General features: G+C 38.4%; 1 protein-coding gene across 1 annotated transcript; it reads left to right on the top strand.

Moving 5' to 3' along the window:
- Positions 1-3,027: 3,027 nt before the first annotated feature.
- LOC138909391 (uncharacterized) lies at positions 3,028-3,700 on the top strand. The gene is made up of 2 exons (XM_070200589.1): positions 3,028-3,320; positions 3,400-3,700. Exons 1-2 carry the CDS (start codon positions 3,028-3,030, stop codon positions 3,698-3,700), a joined length of 594 nt encoding a protein of 197 aa, XP_070056690.1.
- The last annotated feature ends 14,981 nt before the right edge of the window (positions 3,701-18,681 follow it).

Here is an 18,681-nt window from a genome sequence, read left to right on the forward strand (position 1 = left end):
AAGTGCGGTCGCAACTTTAACATTAAAGCTTCAGAAGGATTTAATAGAAGCGGGGTCCACACACCAAATTGTGCTGCCGCAAAGGTTATTCTTACCGACAAGCTTGGAAAGTTCCGAGAAGCCAAAAAAAGATCAAAAGTGAAGCCTCCTTAAAGCACGGTCCGAAGCAAAAATATGCGGCTACAGAAACTAAAGTGCAGCCGCATAAGTTAATATGAGGCTGCAAAATCCCTTCCACTGCAAGAGCAAAAGAAGAAAGTGTGGTCCGCAGCAAAATTGTGCGGCCGCAGAACCTCCCAAAGGGCTTTTTTTAGCGAATTATTGGGCATTATAAATAGAAGAGAAACACTTTCTTAAGGCAACTTTTGTGCTATAGCATCTGGTAGCGGTTAGAGTATACTATTTTGGGCAATTTGTGACAAAAATTATAGAAGACCCACTACTTTTATCATTTAATTTTCATTCTATGTCTTCAATTACTTCTTCTTTTTCATTTTCTATGACTTTGATTATGAGTAACTAGATTCTATATAGGGTTGTGACCCAATCCTAGTATGTAAAACTTATGGGTGTTTAATGTTAATGCTTATTATCTATTGGGTGTTTGTTATTTAGACTTATTTATGCTTTATATCTAGAATTAATGGTTGCAAAAATTGGTTCATGCCTATTTGACTTAGTTCTCACTTGAGAAAGAGGAACCTAGTCTAGGAAAACTTGGCTAACAAGAAACTGAACTAGCTAAGGTTTTAATTAGTTTGATTAAAGGATTTGAACTAGAGATAGGGATAATCCCACTTGGGCTCATATCTATTGTTTAGATTGCTACACATTTGGTCCTGAGAAACACAATTTGAGCATAACCACTCTTTGACAGAGAGGTGTTGAGTGGGTACTTGAGAACTGAGAGTCATAACACAACCCGATCTACCCAACAAACATTGATTTACTCTACCCATTAGGTTTACACCTAGGTGAAGTTTACATCCCTAGACTTTTTCCTTATTTGATATAAGCACCAAAAATATTCATTCCCTAGTTGTTTTATAGTTAGCTTAATTTCATAGAAGTAAATTTAGAAAACAAATTCTCACCGTTATTTGAAAAATAAATCTAGTTATTTCAATTTCCTCTCTTGAATGTTTACCTTAGCATCGATCTGAAACTCCATGTGGATTCGACCCCGATTCGCATTGGGTTTTTATAATTACAACGACTGTTCCATACTCATTATTAGGGTGTGAATTGGACGTGATCAATTTTTAGCACCGGTGTCGGGGATTTTTGCGGTGTTAGCTATATACTTGAGTTTGTTTCTTGAAATATCTTCTTTTACTTTCATGATTCTAACTTGTTGAAGTGATCGTAGGTTCCAAATGGTGAACAACAAACTCGGAAACATGCCATTGGGAGAGGTGGATGGCGAAGAGGAGAAACTTGATGAAATGGCTCAAGCTCCACAACAAAATCGTCGAGGCTGAGGTCAACAAGACAATATGCATCCACCTCCCCGACCTCCGCCACCAACACAACCACAAGCGGAGCAACATAAGATTTTACCCAATGAAGGTTATGCAAGTGCCATAGTCTCCCTCGCATTAGGGCGAGAAAATTTCAAATCACCAATATGATGCTCACTTTTCTCGAGCGACGAGGTTATTTCACCGGAGCGCCGAATCAAAATGCTTACAAGCATTTGAAAGGTTTTGTGGATATGTGTTGGGAGAGCAAACAAACATATGTTTTGGAAGATGATTTGCGGCTAAGAATTTTTCCCTTCTCACTAAGGTCAAGGCTTTGGATTGGTTGGAACACTTGCCTAATCATTCTATCCATACTTGGGATTAATTGGCGGCGAAGTTTATTTCAAAGTTTTTCTCTCCCGGGCGTATGGCTACACTTCGGGATGAAATATTGGCTTTCAAGCAAGAGCCCAATGAACCTTTGCATGAAATTTGGGAGCGGTATCGGACAATGGTGAAGGAGTGCCCGAATAATGATATGACCAACAACATGATCCAACAAACTTTATACTGTGGTATTAATACTACGAACCAATGTATGGTCAATCAATTGGGCGGAGGCAATTTTATGACAATGCATTATGCGGAGGTATGTGAGATTTTTGATGAGATGATAGAAACTTCTTTGGCTTAGCAATCCCAGGCTAATGTTCGCCAAGGTGATCCCAACATGATCCATCTTCATAAAGAGTTACAAGACCATAGGCAAGCTATTGCTGAATTGACCACAACCATGACTAAACTTGCTAAGGCCCAAATTCATCAAACACAAGCTCTTAAGAAAGTTCATGCTATAGAGGGAGTAAAATTTATGGCCAATAAGAGGAGGACTAAAGGTTCACAATTTCAATCCTGAGTGGAGAAGTACACACAAGATGATGGTAGCTTTGACCAAGATAATTCCTATCAAGAGCAAGAAGAATAGGTACAATTTGTGAACAATTACCAAGGTTAATGGAGCAATTTCCAAGGCTCCAATCAAAATCAATGGCATTATCAAAATAACCAATGCAATTAGGCCTTTAACAATCAAGGGAATTGGCATAACAACAATAATAAACAAGGTAATTTGGGAGTCAACAATCAAGAAAATTAGGGAATCAATAATAATCATGGAAATCGAGGATCGGGTTTTCAAAGGCCCCAAATGTACCAACAACCAAGCAACCCACCTCATTATCCTTCTCATGGTTCAAGTTCTTCAAACAATGAAATGGGCCATATTGCGAACATTTTCAAGCAAATGATGGAGAAGAATGTGGATTTGGATGCCCAACTTGCCTCACATTCCACATCAATATGTAATCTTGATGTTCAAATGGGAAAATTTCTCAAGCGCTTAATACTCATCCCAAGGGTGCACTACCAAGTGACACAGTAGTAAACCCAAAGGGTGGCAACAACACGGACATGCTATGGCGGTTATCACAAGAAGTGGAAGAGGCGGAAATGCACCTTGTGGATGATCACCAAGTGAACCAAGGGGAGGACATCCCACGTGACAATGTTCAAGTACATGATGAAGTCTGGATTGAACCCCTCTAGGGAACACATTATTGACATACCGGAACTGGTAGTGCAAAAGGCTAAGCCACCCTTGCCAAACCCTCCACCTCCTTACACTCAAAGGCTTTCTAAGAAAAATGGTAAAAATCAATTCAAGAAGTTTATTCAAATAAGGAAAGGTCTCTCTATTAACGTGCTATTGGTAGAAGCTTTGGAACAAATTCCCGGTTATACCAAGTTTATGAAAGATCTTATGACCAAGAAGAGGTTGATGAATTTGAATTTATCAAGGTAACTCATCAAGTTATTTCAATTGTTTATTCCATGGCTCCTAAGTTGGAGGATCACGGCGCTTTCACGATTACTGTAGTATTAGAAGTGTCGATTTTGCTAAATCTCTTGGGGCGAGTATCAATTTGATGCCCTACTTGGTGTTTAAAACTTTGGCGATTGGGAGACCAAGACCCACATCTACGAGGTTGAAAATGGTTGATCGTACCATGAAGAGGCCATTGGGAGTGATTAAGGATGTGTTGGTACGAGTTGATAAGTTTATTCTTCCGGCGGACTTTGTTATTCTAGATTGTGAGGTTGATTATGAAGTGCCTATTATTCTTGGGAGGCCTTTCCTTGCCACGGGTAAGGCCCTTTGTGATGTGGAAGCCGGATAACTCACTTTCTGGGTTGGTGATGAACAAGTGGTATTCCATGTGTGCAAGTATATGCGTCAACCAAATAGCAATGAAGTTTGTTCTTTTGTGGACTTGGTGACCGATGTCATTATTGATGACACAAGTGCTACAATCAATGTTGGGGATATGTTGGAAGTTGTTTTGCTCAACTTGGATGATGATGAGATGGATGGTTTCATGGAATGTGTTAACTCTTTGGAAGGAATGGGGTCTTACAACTATGCATCCCGAAAGTTATGTTTTGGATCTTGAGAATAGGAAGACTCCTCCAACAAAGCCTTCTATTGAAGAGCCACCTACTTTGGAGCTAAAACCATTACCACCTCACCTTCGGTATGAATATCTTGGTCCTTGTTCTACTTTACTGATTATTCTTTCCTCTTGTTTGGCTAACATATAGGTTGATTCCATATTGGCGGTGTTGCAAAAGAGGAAGAAAGCTATTGGGTGGACTTTGGCGTACATTCAGGGTATAAGCCCCGCATTTTGCATGCATAAGATCAAGTTGGAGGATGGTGCTAAATAGTCCATTGAACATCAAAGAAGACTTAATGAAGCTATGCAAGAGGTGGTCAAAAAGGTGATTATCAAGTGGTCTGATGTCGGGGTAGTCTACCCCATTTCTGATAGTTCATGGACTTCTCCGGTTCAATATGTCCCAAAGAAGGGGGCATGATGGTTGTTACCAATGATAAAAATGAGTTGATTCCTACAAGAACGATCATCGATTGGATAGTTTGTAGGGATTATCATAAGCTCAACAAAGTTACAAGAGAGGATCACTTCCCTCTTCCATTTAGGATCAAATGCTCGATAGATTGGACGGCCGAGCTTTGTATTGTTTTCTTGATGGGTACTAGGGCTACAACCAAATTATTATTACTCTAGAAGATCAAGAGAAAACCACTTTTACATGTCCATATGGCACCTTTTCTTTCAAACGGATTCCTTTTGGTTTATGAAATGCACCGGCGATTTTGCAACGGTGTATGATGGCTATTTTTACGACATGGTGGAAGACTACCTTGAGGTCTTCATGGATGACCTTTCGGTGGTTGGAGATTCTTTTGATGTTTGTCTTACGAATTCTGGATAAAGTATTGTCTAAATGTGAGGAAACAAATTTGGTACTCAATTGGGAGAAATATCATTTCATGATTGAGGAAGGCATTGTCTTTGGACATAAAATTTCAAATAATGGTATTGAAGTGGACAAGGCGAAGATTGAAGTTAATTCTAAGCTTCCACCCCCACCTCGGTGAAGGGTGTGTGGAGTTTCTTGGGCCATGAGGGTTTCTACCGATGATTTATCAAAGATTTATCTAAAGTGGTCAACCCATTGTGCAAGCTCCTCGATAAGGATGCCAAGTTCTATTTCAACAATGACTGTGTGAGAGCTTTTGAACAATTAAAGCTCAAGTTGACAACTACTCCTATCTTTACCTCTCCCAATTAGAGTTTGCCTTTCGAGCTCATGTGTGATAAAAGTGATGTAGCAGTTGGGGCTATTTTGGGGCAACATATCAACAAAGTTTTACATCCGGTTTACTATGCTAGTAAGACTATGAATAGTGCACAAGTCAATTATACTGTTACAGAGAAAGAGCTCTTTTCTATTGTGTTTTCTATTGAGAAGTTCCGCCCGTACTTGATGGGTGCCAAAGTTATTGTCCACACGGATCATGCGGCACTTCGCTATCGTATGAAAAAAAAAAGAATCTAAAGCTTAGTTGATGAGATAGGTGCTTTTGTTACAAGAGTTTGATATTGACATCCACGATAAGAAAGGAAGTGAAAATCAAGTGGTGGACCACTTTTCTCGGTTGGAGGAGGAGGGGAGGCCGCATGATGGCCTTGAAATCAATGACTCCTTCCCCGATGAGAAACTTTTGGCACTTTCAATGAAAGAGGTACCGTGGTTTGTGGATTTGGCAAATTTTCTTGTGAGTGGTATCATTCTGGATGAGTTCTCTTCAAACCAAAGGAAGAAGCTCAAGAGGGATTGTCAAGACTACTATTGGCATGAACAATACATTTTTCGGATTTACACAAATGGGGTGATTCAAAGGTGTGTGCTGGAGGAAGAGCAAGGTGAGATTCTTGGAGCTTGTCATTCTTCACCATATGATTGTCATCACGGTGGAGCAAGAATGGTGACTAAAGTCCTAAGTTGTGGTTTCTATTGGACTACTCTCTACAAGGATGCAAACGAATTGGTGAAAATATATGATGAATGTCAACAGACTGGTGGAATTTCAAAGAAACATGAGATGTGCTTACAACCATCTTGGAGATTGATATTTTTGATGTTTGGTGTATTGATTTTATGGGTCCTTTTGTGAGTTCTTGTGGAAACACCTACATTTTGCTCGCAATGGATTATGTGTCTAAATGAGTTGAGGCCATAGCCAATAATGAGGCTAGAAATGTAGTGGCTTTCTTGAAGAAGAATATTTTTACAAGATTTGTTACCCCACGTGAAATCATAAACGATGGGGAGTCATATTTTTGCAACAAGGCTTTCTACATTTTACCTAGCAAGTATGGTGTTGCTCACAAGGTAATGACTCCCTATCACCCACAAGCTAGTGGTAAAGTGGAAGTCTCCAACCGGGAGATAAAGAGGATTTAGTCCAAGACGGTGAATTCAAATTGGACGGATTGGTCCAAGAAGCTTGATGACGCACTATGGTCATATCGAATGACTTACAAAACACCTATCGGAATGTCCCTATACCGGTTAGTGTTAGGGAAAGCATGTCATCTTCTAGTGGAACTAGAGCACAAGGCAATGTGGGCCTTGAAGAAATTCAATCTTGATTGGGATGTAGCCACGAACTTGCAGGTTACACACTTGAATGAATTAGATGAGTTCAGCTACCATGCATATGAGAGTCCATCCTTGTACAGAGAAAAGATGAAATATCTTCATCACATGTACATTTAGAACAAGGGATTCAAGGCCGGTGATCTACTGTTGTTGTTCAACTCAAGGTTGAGGATGTTTCCCGAGAAGCTTAAGTCAAAATGCAGTGGTCCTTTTGAAATTGTTGGTGTGACACCTTTCAATGCATTGGACATGAAATATAAGAACAATGAAATATTTTGAGTCAATAGTCACCGGGTGAAGCACTACTTGGGAAAAGTTAGAGAGAGTCACGTGGTGGCAGTTATTTACTTCACTTGAGGATGTTATGACATTGCGTTGAGTCACGACATTAAATAAGGCGCTTCTTAGGAGGCAACCCAAGTTCTTTTCATTTTTTTCTTTTAGATACATATTGTTTTTTGTTTTTAACATGATTTGAAGTGTGTTGCACGGATAAGTGTTAGATATGAAATGGAAGACAAGTATGTGCCGTCAAGGCAAAAATGCGAACCACAATTTTACTTTGTGCTACCTCAGAAACCAAATGCTGACCGTAGAAGCTCTTGTGTGGCCGCAAATTTCCTCTACAGACCACACTTCCAGGAGCCAATCTTAGGTGCTAAATAGAAGTTCCTTTGAATATTTCTCCCAACAGTGCAGATTAATAGTGCGGACTTTCACAAATTATGTGGTTGCAAAGGCACAGCATTAGAGAGGTGGTTGTACTACATTGTAAGGAGTGCGGCCGCACTTGAAAATATGCGGACCACACAATTATGTTTTCCATTAAGGGCCAGGTAACAAAGTGCAACTTGCACTTGCAATTGTGCAGGCCGCACTCACCTCTCTAGCCCTAACTCTTCTCTAAGTATAAATAGAACAATAGCCACACTTTTACACTTTCACTCTTCACTTTCACTGTTACTCTGAGAGATTGCCCGAAGAACTTGCACTTTCAATCACACACAACCATTTGCACTCACTTGGATCTTAGCACACTTACATTATCTCGTATGCTTTACTTCATGTTAATTTTATTTTTATTTTTGAATTTATTTTTCCTTTTTAACTTCTTTTTAGGCCATCTGTTATTGCATTCCTTCAATGTATCCATGTGGGGTAGTTCAATACTAAAACATTGATAAAGCATGTTTAGATTGGGTTGGGTTAACTGATTTTCATCTCTACACCATGTTGTCAAGTAGAATTGAACAAAATATTTGCATAATCTAGGTAAACAGACCTATTCCGTCTTTGTTCTTGAATGTGCGGATCGCACTTGGAATTGTGTGGTCCACAAACTATTGTTTAGGGTAACTAAATTGGATTGTTGTTTGCGCGGCCGCACTTTAAAAGTGTGGACTGCAGATTTTGTTATGAGGCCACAGATTTGGCCCGCACTAAGAATCAGAGACATGCTCTCTGAGCCTCTCAAGTGCAGACCGCAAAACAAATTGTGTGGACCGCAATTGATTTCTGCGGCCGTAGAAGGCCATCGCACTGTCTATCAGAGAAGGTGCATCTGAGAACCAAGCATACCTGTGCTGAAGTGAGGCCTACATGAGGAATTGTGCGGTCAACACTTCCACTTTGCGAACGGCATTTGAAAAAGTGCAGACTGCATGGACCTTTTCTACTGCATGTTAGAATCCTGAAACCTCACTGTGTCTATGATGTCCTCACATACTTGTATGATTCTTAACTATTTGCAGCATGAATTTTAACTAACAAGTATCTTTGTACATATACAGACAATGGTACGATCAAGAGGTCGAGATGAATCTTCAAAACGGAGAGGTGAATCTTCAAGGGGAAGGGGAAGGGGAAGAGATGCCATGCACCCAAGTGTACAACGAGCTATTACCAAGAAGAAAAATGTAGGCCGAGGGAGAGGTAGAAGCCTCTCAGAGTAGAGTTCTTATGCCCCGTCTAAGGAGGCCTCCTAGGGGAATTCTGTATCTTTACAGAAGCAGTTTGAGCCTCTAGATGTGCCTTCTACATCCCATAGCACCTCCTAGGGTTCAGAGAGTGGAACTCATGAGTCCAATGCAGCTTCTCCGAGCTCTTATTCTGATGATGCCCCAGATGACGGGAAATGGGGATCAGGTGCACAGGCAGGCATGGGACATTCAAAGAAGAAAGTTGTCACGCCCCAACCTCGGGAAGCTTGATCGGCGCTCAACCGAGTGAACCCGATCGAGCAAACCTGTTAAATACTTTCTACCCAACTCAACCATGATCAAGAAAAGACATGATTTCATTAGTTAGACAGTAGGAAGTTCATACATACAACATTAACCCATTTCATTAGTTACTACGCTATTAAGTCTCAAAATACACAACATAACTTGTTTGACTTTTCTAGCACCCATGTACAACCCACATAGTGTCTACGAAGCCTCTAAAAGATACAAAAGAGTGTTATGATAGTGCCGTCAATAAGGCCCCGACTATACCTTGAGACATGATAATAATAGGAACAAAAGATACAATACGTGACCCCGGGATGAAGTGGGGCTCACCAAGCATGTTGGGAAGAGGATTAGCCACTAGCACTGATCAACACTACCTGCTATGTAACCTCCAGCATCTATTTAAAGATGCAGCGCCCCTGGCAAAAGGGACGTTAGTACCGTCGAATAGCACTAGTATGTATAGCTAAACAACATCTCAATTGAATGAATACTAATAAAAGGGAAACAGTCAAGAATTCAATACGAGCTTCAAATAACATTAAAACATCAAGTTTAAGATCACATAAGTTTTCAAGTCAATTTCCATGTTATTAGGTTGGGTGATCTTTAGTGTCGATATTCCAAAATTCACAATACCGCCGTATTCTTACACGGAGTCCGATCGCGACCCGATCGGCTAGGTTGTCTCACTTGAGACATCAACTATAACCACAATTTCAATTATCATTTTCAGCACAGTCACCACCATGTGTGCGGCATGGCGTCCGATCACGGCCCGATCGGCTAGGCCGTCTCACCCAAGACAATACCTTTTTCAGTAAATCATCTCACATCATTCTTCTTTCATATCCTTTTAATTTATTGGCACTAGTGGCCCCAATTATAAGGTCATTCTTGGCATTTGGTCGTATTTCATAATTCTAGTTCCCTTTTCCACATTCAAATATCATTATCATCATCAACAACAATAGGGATTCCACTTCAAGACATTTAAATTCACATATGAGCAATTTGGTAAATCTTAGGCAGATAGAGGCTTTTCATACGATTTGGCGTAACAATCATTATTTCGATCTTGACATGAAGTCTTAACATTTCCAACACATATTCCACATTTTAAACGCATCCTCAAATAGCAAGATGACATGATGAAGCATTTAGAATAAATATTGAACATACATCCTTCAACACAACCACATTAGGAATAGTCAATTCAATAATGATCAAGGACTTACTCCAATTACAGGAACACCGGGGATTTGATTCTAAGAAGAAGGGGGTTAAGCAAACATACCTCAACTGAGATTCTCAAACTCTAAAATGATCCGGAATTCTTAGCAACTTCAATCTATTTTAGAAATATAACAAGTCGAACCAAAAATTAGGAAGATGATCATGGTTTTAGCTCATTTGAGCATTGTATCAAATACTAGGTGTGCATTAAAGTTCTAAGGCCCTTTTGTCGAAGATTCCATCATTCCCAACCCATTCTCTACCATTTTTAGCTCAAAACCTTTTCACATACTTCAAGGATACATGCATTCAAGACAACAACTCCCCACACCCAATAATTGCCTATCTAATTACCCCATTTTTGTAAAATTTCAAAATTGAGAGCTAGGATATAGATTCTTACCTTTAGGGTGAAGACTTCCTTTGTTAATCCTCAATGGTTGAGCAAGAATTAAAGAGTAATTTGATGAAGATCACTTTCTCCCTCTAGGACTCTCTCCCTCACTCTAAAGTATCAGGTTTTGCTCAAATATGGCCATTTGCATCTATTTTAACAAAGTAGGGTCGGGTTTTAAAAACCCAAAAATGAAGCTCCGGGAACCCAAAGAAGAGCATTCAACCTCCTACTACTGCTGTCCAGGTTGATGAGATGGTAGTGGTAGCTCCTGGTTCATCTGATATTGTATCTACTTCGACTGAGCCTTCTACCAGTATCGCAGTTGCTATTCCTAAGCCACCATCCTCAGCTCCTTCTACGATGCCTACCCCAGCTCCTAGGCTGGTGCTTATGCCTACAAGTCCGTTATCTGACTTGCAAGTCTCTCAAACACTTGCGAGCCTCAATAACTGGATGCAAGGCAGCTACTTCAAAGTTGTATGATATCTCCAGTACAGTTTCAGGGCAATCATCTTCACGGGCACCATTGAATCTCTCGAAAATAGACAAGAAGCTCACCAAAGTATTGGTCTACCAGAAGGTGATTATGGATACACTTGTACAACATAGTGCTGTAATAGAGGGGTTGACCAAGCAAGTATAGAAGATGAGGAAGATGCAGGCCAGCAAGAAGTCAGTTGATGCACTTCGAGAGGAGGTGACCCGGATAGCTGAGGCCAGACATTTGCCTTTTTACATGCTACTACACCTTGCCCAGCCTCACCCAGCTCCTTTATCTCATGATGCTCTCGTTGCTCAGACTGAGGAGCCTGCCTTGACTCTGACACTGCTGAGACGGCGCGTGATATGTTCACCTCTGAAACCGCTCCCACACTTGATGATGATATTCAGTTAGCTGAGCCAGCTGGGACTGGTGCTGGTGGTGACACTCTTATGAGTGAGGACACTTGGGGAGTTTCTTTGCCCTCTTTGCTCTTTAATATTATTTTGTTAAGCATTGAGGACAATGCTTCTTTTTATTCCGGGGGTGGAGCATATTTGATGATTTGATACATTTAACAATTTTGGGATGTAATAATTGGATGATTTTATTTTTTGTTTTCTTTAGTAGTTGCTACATTTATTAGCATATTTAGTTGTTTATCTTTAATTGTGTTTGTTTTGGTAGATTTTATGTTTTTGTATTAGTATTGATAATAAGCCTTTGATTTTCCTAATGCCACGATTCTTTCCAAAGGCAGTCATTTGTGTGAACCGAGTGACGCTTCCTGAGGATGGATAGTGTGATAAATTTCTTAAGGGAATGAGTCAGTTTCTTGTTTAGGTAATAGTTAGAGTAAGTATTAATGAATAAAAGCCCTAACTAAGTCATTCTCAAAAAAGGGTCATTTATGCTTCATTTAGCACCAACATACTTAACTACATGCTTATGGTTTAAAACAAAGTTTTTGGGAAGAAATATCTCTAGTTTAGTGAGTATGAGGTTCTTTAGTTGACTTTGATAATCATTAGGTGGTTGAATGGACCATAGCGGTCTTTAACTTGACTTTGATCATTGTGGGCTTTAGACTCTATCTTCTTTTATGATCTAGTTGTATGAGAGGTGAGGTGAATTCTTTTTGCTACTCTAAGTACTTGAGTGAATAGTCTAGAACTTGCCCCGAATGTGTTTCAAGGAGAAATTCAAAGTTTGCTTGGTTTAAAAAAATGATTGTAGGCTTTCCTTGTACCGTTTGAGCTTTCTATTGCCACCATATGATCGTTATCCCTAATCAACCCCTTTGAGCCTTTAGCCTTTCTCTGTTGGAAACCATGTTACAAGCCTTTACGAGTTTTTTTCATAATCCTCTCTTGGTACCCGAACCTTCCTTAACATTCATATGTAATAAGTGGCTCAAAACCTAAGTTTGGTGGAGGGGGGAGTTGAGGAATTTAAAAGAGGTAACAAGGCATTGAAAGAGGAGAAAAGAAATTATCTCCATAAAAAGAGTAAGTAAGAAAAGAAAGAATAAAAAGAAAAAGAAAAAATAAAATAAAAAGGGAGATTGATGAAATTCAAATGAGGCAAGTATCTCTTGTATGAGCATCAAGAGAGAAAAAGAAAGAAATGAACAATAAAGAGTGATGGCAAGTCTCTCTAGCCCCCAAGAAAAAGAAATGCCTCCAAGGGTTTGGCAAAAGTTAGCCAAGAAATGAAAAGTGGAAGTGCTTAAGAAATGATGTAACCACTCATCCCATATGGTATCCTACCCCAATCCAAAACCTTCATTACAACCCAAAAGAAGTCCTACATGATTTTGAATCGAGTGAGCTTATATTAGTGGAGATCTACAAGATGGGCAAGCCTATGGTACTTGAAACTTTACTAGTGACTTTCTTTTGTGAGAGAAGAGTGAATCCTTTATTGCTCTAGAATTTGAGTGTTAAATCTTGGAGTGAGCATAGTAAATGGAAGGTAGAGGAGGAAGAATTTGGAGTCCACCATGATTTACATGAAAGAATAAGAGTCCTTGATGAGTGAAGCCAATTCTTGAAGCTCAAATGTCACAGTAGAGTTACATGCAAGTCACATATGTTTGAAACTTTTGTCACCTTGTTGAAAAAGCATGAGTATTGTGGGTAATTATTGGTCCCAACTGAGTATGAATGACTTACAATTGAAAAGTCTTAAGTTTGGGGGAGTTGATAAGTGTAGATTTTAACCACTTTTTAGTCCCTTCTTGCTTTAGTTTTTAGTCCGAAATGTAGTGATTTTTGTTCCCTAATCTAATGAAATTGTGTGAGTTGCAGGAATGCTGGAGGATTTGAGCTCAATTAAGAAAATAAACTCAGAAAGGAGTATCCGAACTCAACAAGTCAAAGAGGAGAAGTGCAGAGAATTGTGCGGTCCATAGAACTTATTTTGCGGCCCGCAGAAATGCAAATGTGATCGCAACTTTAACCTTGAAGCTTCAGAAGAATTTAACAAAAGTGCGGTCCACACACCAAATTGTGCAGCCGCAAAAGCTATTCTCACTGACAAGCTTGGAAAGTTCATAGAAGCTGCAAAAAGATCAAATGTGAAGCCTCCTAAAAGTGCGGTCCGCAGCAAAAATGTGTGGCCGCATAAGCTAAAGTGCGGCTGCAAAAGTTATTATATGGCCACAGAATCCCTTCCACTGCAAGAGCAAAAGAAGAAAGTGTGGTCCGCAGCCAAATTGTGTGGCCGCAGAACTTTTCGAAGGGCATTTTCATCAGTAAATTTTTATGCACTATAAATAGATGAGAAACACTTTTTTAAGGCAACTTTTGTACTGTAGCAGCTGGTAGCGGTTAGAGTTTACTATTTTGGGCAATTTGTGAAGAAAATTAGAGAATACCCACTACTTGTATCTTTTAATTTTCATTCTATGTCTTCATATACTTCTTCTTTTTTATTTTCTATGACTTTGATTATGAGTAACTAGATTCTATATAGGGTTGTGACCTAACTCTAATGTGTAAAACTTATAGGTGTTTAATATTAATGCTTGTTATTGATTGGGTGTTTGTTATTTAGCCTTATTTATGCTTTATATCTAGAATTAATGGTTGCAAATACCAATTCATGCCAATTTGACTTAGTTCTTACTTGAGAAAGAGGAACGTAGTCTAGAAAAACTTGGCTAATAAGAAATTGAACTAGTTATGATTTTAATTAGTTTGATTAAAGGATTTGAACTAGACATAGGGATAATCCCACTTGGGCTCATGTCAATTGCTTAGATTGCTACCCATTTGGTCTTGAGAAAGCCAATTTGAGCATAACCACTCTTTGGCCAAGAGCTATTGAGTGAGTACTTGAGAATTGAGAATCGTAACACACCCCGATCTACCCAAAAAGAATTGATTTACTCTACCCATTAGGTTTACACCTAGGTGAAGGTTACATCCCTAGGTGTTTCCCTTATATGATATAAACACCAAAAATATTTCATTCTCTAGTTATTTTCTAGTTAGTTTAATTTCATAGAAGTAAATTTAGAAAACAAATTCTCACCGTTATTTGAAAGATAAATCTAGTTATTTAAATTTTCTCTCTTGAGTGTTTACCTTAGCATCAATATAAAACTCCTTGTGGATTCGACCCCTACTCGCATTGGGTTTTTATAATTGCAACAATCGTTTCATACTCAGTATTAGGGTGTGAATTGGACGTGATCAGGGGACTCGTGTTTAGGCAGCTTATTACCTATCTTAACTTATATTCCATTCTCCCTAACATTAGGGAGGTTATGGCTATCTTTATTCAACTATCATGATTTGCTTCTAGCAATTAAGTCACTCTATCGACTGTGCAAGACCACTAGCTCGTTAAGCCATTTATAGGTAACAATCATTCGGAGATTACACTTTTTGTCTTATATAAAATACAACCTTCCTCGAGCTCTACTCATTTCTAGGGAATATCCATGAAGGACAACTACAGACATCTTACGATTTATCTATATTAACATCATGAACTTATAGACGGCCTTAATCTGTCGACAAAGAGCATACACAAGAACTTGTCCCTTTGAATTTCTTATAAAGGTGACGAGACTTACAAAATCATGCCGAATGAAGGAAGGAAGACCTTACATACCTCAACCATAGTTGTTTTTCACAATACCACAAGCGACTCACCAATACGCTGGTCTATAAGATGAAAACATAGATTTTATCAATATTAAGAACATATCGATAGCCGACAAGCGGCAAGCTTGCTTATACAAAATCGGGCAGCACCTCCTCTACTTCTCTCTACTTTCCTCAAGCCCTTAACAACATAAAAACTACAAGAACAATATTAACCACATCATATCCAAGCTATTCTACCTATTTTAAGTCACAACACATCACAAACATGGCCCCAAAATAGTCCACTACAACATAATACTTTAAATATGATTTCCGACCTTTATCTCATGAGTTCTTAATCAAAAAACACTTCAAACACTTCATTAAACTCTTATAAATGTAGGAGAGGGTGAAGCTTACTGTAGATGCATGAAATCAGCCCCCTTATACCTTGCTTCAACTTGAAGTAACTTCAGTATCACCACAACAAGGGAAGAACAAGTTTTCTCTTACACCTGTATGATCTCCAAGGGAAAAGACACTTTGATTTCATGTAGAACTTTACTTGAATGGTAGGATAAGGACTTGGGAGCTTTTAAGGAGATTAGGGTTCAGTTTTGGGCGAACAATAAGGTGGGAAAGGCCTGGATCGCTTTAATAGAAAGGTGGAACTTTCCGTCGCCTATGTGGGTCCCAATGGGGCTATCTGCGCAGTCTCACAAAAATGTGAATATCTCTCTAATCCGATATCGTATCAACAAACAGTTTAATCTGTTAGAAACTAGACTCATAGAATTTCATTTGGTTGGATGAATGACCCAGTAGGCCTAAGTATATTGGGAGAAAAGCTCAGTGACATTAGACCCAAATTTTAGTAAACTTGTAAACATAACTTGCGATAACTTTTGCCGATTTATTTTACAACTTGCTTGACTTTAAAACTTAACATATGACTATTATATGATTCAGATAACTCATAACATGACCTTCGTAACATCTTACACAGTCCTAGTCTTACCTCGAAAGTGTGTGTTATAATATTTGTTGACTTTGGCAAACTTGTTTTCTTCACTTCGTTTAGCCTCCAATCTTTACGACACTATCTTATCACTTGATTGAACATCATAAAACTTGTTTCCTTAAATATAACCTTATTATCCTGGATTATGTTGATTGACTTACGATGCCTTCACGTATGAAAATACTGGGTGTAACATTAGCTCACTCATGACACAAATGGCATGGCAGGGGAAAGTGTAACGTACTAGTATGAGCTTAAGTACTTGTAACCTCAAAAGTAAATTTTTCTCGTATTACATCAACTAACTTATGATGAACATGACGTACAGAGGTATGAGGTGTAACAAAATCATCCCAAAATAGCTGGTGAAAAAAATACGCCCTGAGGAACCTGAGCTGGTACCTGCACAGGGGGTGAGAGTAATATCGGAAATCATAGAGATCAGTAAAATACTAGAGTAGAGATTGAATTACTAGAATAGAGATTGGCTTACCTTCGTAGAGATTGGATTACCTAAGTAGAGATTGGATCACCTTAATAGTAGTTGAATTATTCGCATAAAAATCTTCCTACGGGGGGGTGTTGGAAGCTCACCAAATGCATCCGTCTCCATAACTAGACCGTCAACAATGAACTCGGAAACTCTTGCACTCCTAATGCAATAACTACTAAAGAAATTTTTTTCAACTACTAAAGCATTCTTTCTCAACTAGTAGAGTAATCTTCCTCAACTACTAGAGCAATCTTCTTCAACTACTAAAGTATTTTGAGACTCTACACTCAAATATAAACCAGCCATATCCTCATATTTTGGAGGAAGAAACTATAAGAGACTTAGCTAGAAAAATATATTTTATTACACAAGAATTATTACAAGAGAACTAGGATGGAAATAAGATGTTTTCCAACTACTACAAAGGATCCATTTTATAGGAGATGGAAAGTTAGTACATGTACTATCCTTATTTAAATACATAGTACAAGTGACATAAAATAAGTACAAGAAACATAAAAAGTCTTATAATGTAAGACCCTTATTTGGCTAATAGACAAAGTATAAAAGCATGATCATGAACTAAACAATACATTGCATGGCCTTGGGTTTTGGTTTTGGTTTGGACAAGACATGGATGATGGCAAAGGGACCCATGAATAGTATTTGCATGGCATTGGTCTTGAGTAAATTTATGGCTTAATGACATGAGGGACCCTTTAATAGTATGTGCATGACATAGAACTTGAGGAAATTTATGGCTTGACATGAATGACTTTTCTTTGATAACATGAGGGATTCTTGAATAGTATTTGTATGGCATAAAACTTTGGAAACTTTATGGAAAGACATGGGTAGGCAGCTTTATTGATATATTTTTTTATTTTTATGGTAACTTTTCGTGAGTTAAAGTAGCTAAAAGGTAAAAGGGTTGTGAAGATTTTTTATTTTTCTACGGTAATTTCTTGTGAGGTAGAGTGATGAAAAGGGTAAATAAAGTGTGCATACTTTTATGTATTCAAATAGGCATCTTACCTAAAAAGTCTTACAATGTAAGACCCTTATTTGGCTAATAGACAAAGTATAAAAACATGATCATGAACTAAAAAATACATTGCATGGCCTTGGGTTTTGATTTTGGTTTGGACAAGACATGGATAATGGCAAAGGGACCCATGAATAGTATTTGCATGGCATTGGTCTTGAGTAAATTTATGGCTTGATGACATGAGGGACCCTTTAATAGTATGTGCATGGCATAGAACTTGAGAAATTTTATGGCTTGACATGAATGACTTTTCTTTGATAACATGAGGGATCCTTGAATAGTATTTGCATGGCATAAAACTTTGGAAACATTATGGAAAGACATGGGTAGGCAGCTTTATTGATATATTTTTTGATTTTTATGGTAACTTTTCGTGAGTTAAAGTAGCTAAAAGGTAAAAGGGTTGTGAAGATTTTTTATTTTTCTATGATAATTTCTTGTGGGGTAGAGTGATGAAAAGGGTAAAGAAAGTGTGCATACTTTTATGTATTCAAATAGGCACTTACCTAGGGGGTTAAGAGGTAAAAATGGTTTAAGAAACTTGTGTAGTTTTTTAATTTTAGGAAAAAGGGGGAATTATGGAAGGGAAATTGGCTAAAAAGGTTTAGATAACTTATGCAAATTATTTTCTAGCTCATGATTATGCATTATGCTTGTCTTTAACCCTTCTATACTTTGCTTTTCAGCTCTTGTGAAATATCTCTTTGTCTGCGGATGATCTTCTTCTATAATTTCTACTCTTTTAACTTTCTTCTTCTGCGACGAAGTACCGATATTCCCATTTAAATTGATCTTAGCAATTTCTACTGGATCAATGTCATATGGGTCCGGTGAGTCTTCGAGCATTTCCCTGTATTACTTAATTGTTGTCTTAACATTTTGCCAATGGGCGTGAATGAAAGAATAATTCCAACTTTCTTCCTCTCCTGGTCATATCTCCTCCGGAAGGTATTTATTTTGCTGAAAAATGAGCCTCTGAGCTTTGGCTTACTCCTTTTCCATTGCTAGGATTGTGATTGGATAATAAAACTAAAAGGACATTGTAGGCATCACCTTTATAGTTCTTTTGATCACATTGAATAGCCTGTGAAACATGTATATTTTGACTCCACGAGAATGAAAATGA

Source organism: Nicotiana tomentosiformis, chromosome 1, assembly GCF_000390325.3.
Source record: "Nicotiana tomentosiformis chromosome 1, ASM39032v3, whole genome shotgun sequence".
Taxonomy (NCBI): domain Eukaryota; kingdom Viridiplantae; phylum Streptophyta; class Magnoliopsida; order Solanales; family Solanaceae; genus Nicotiana; species Nicotiana tomentosiformis.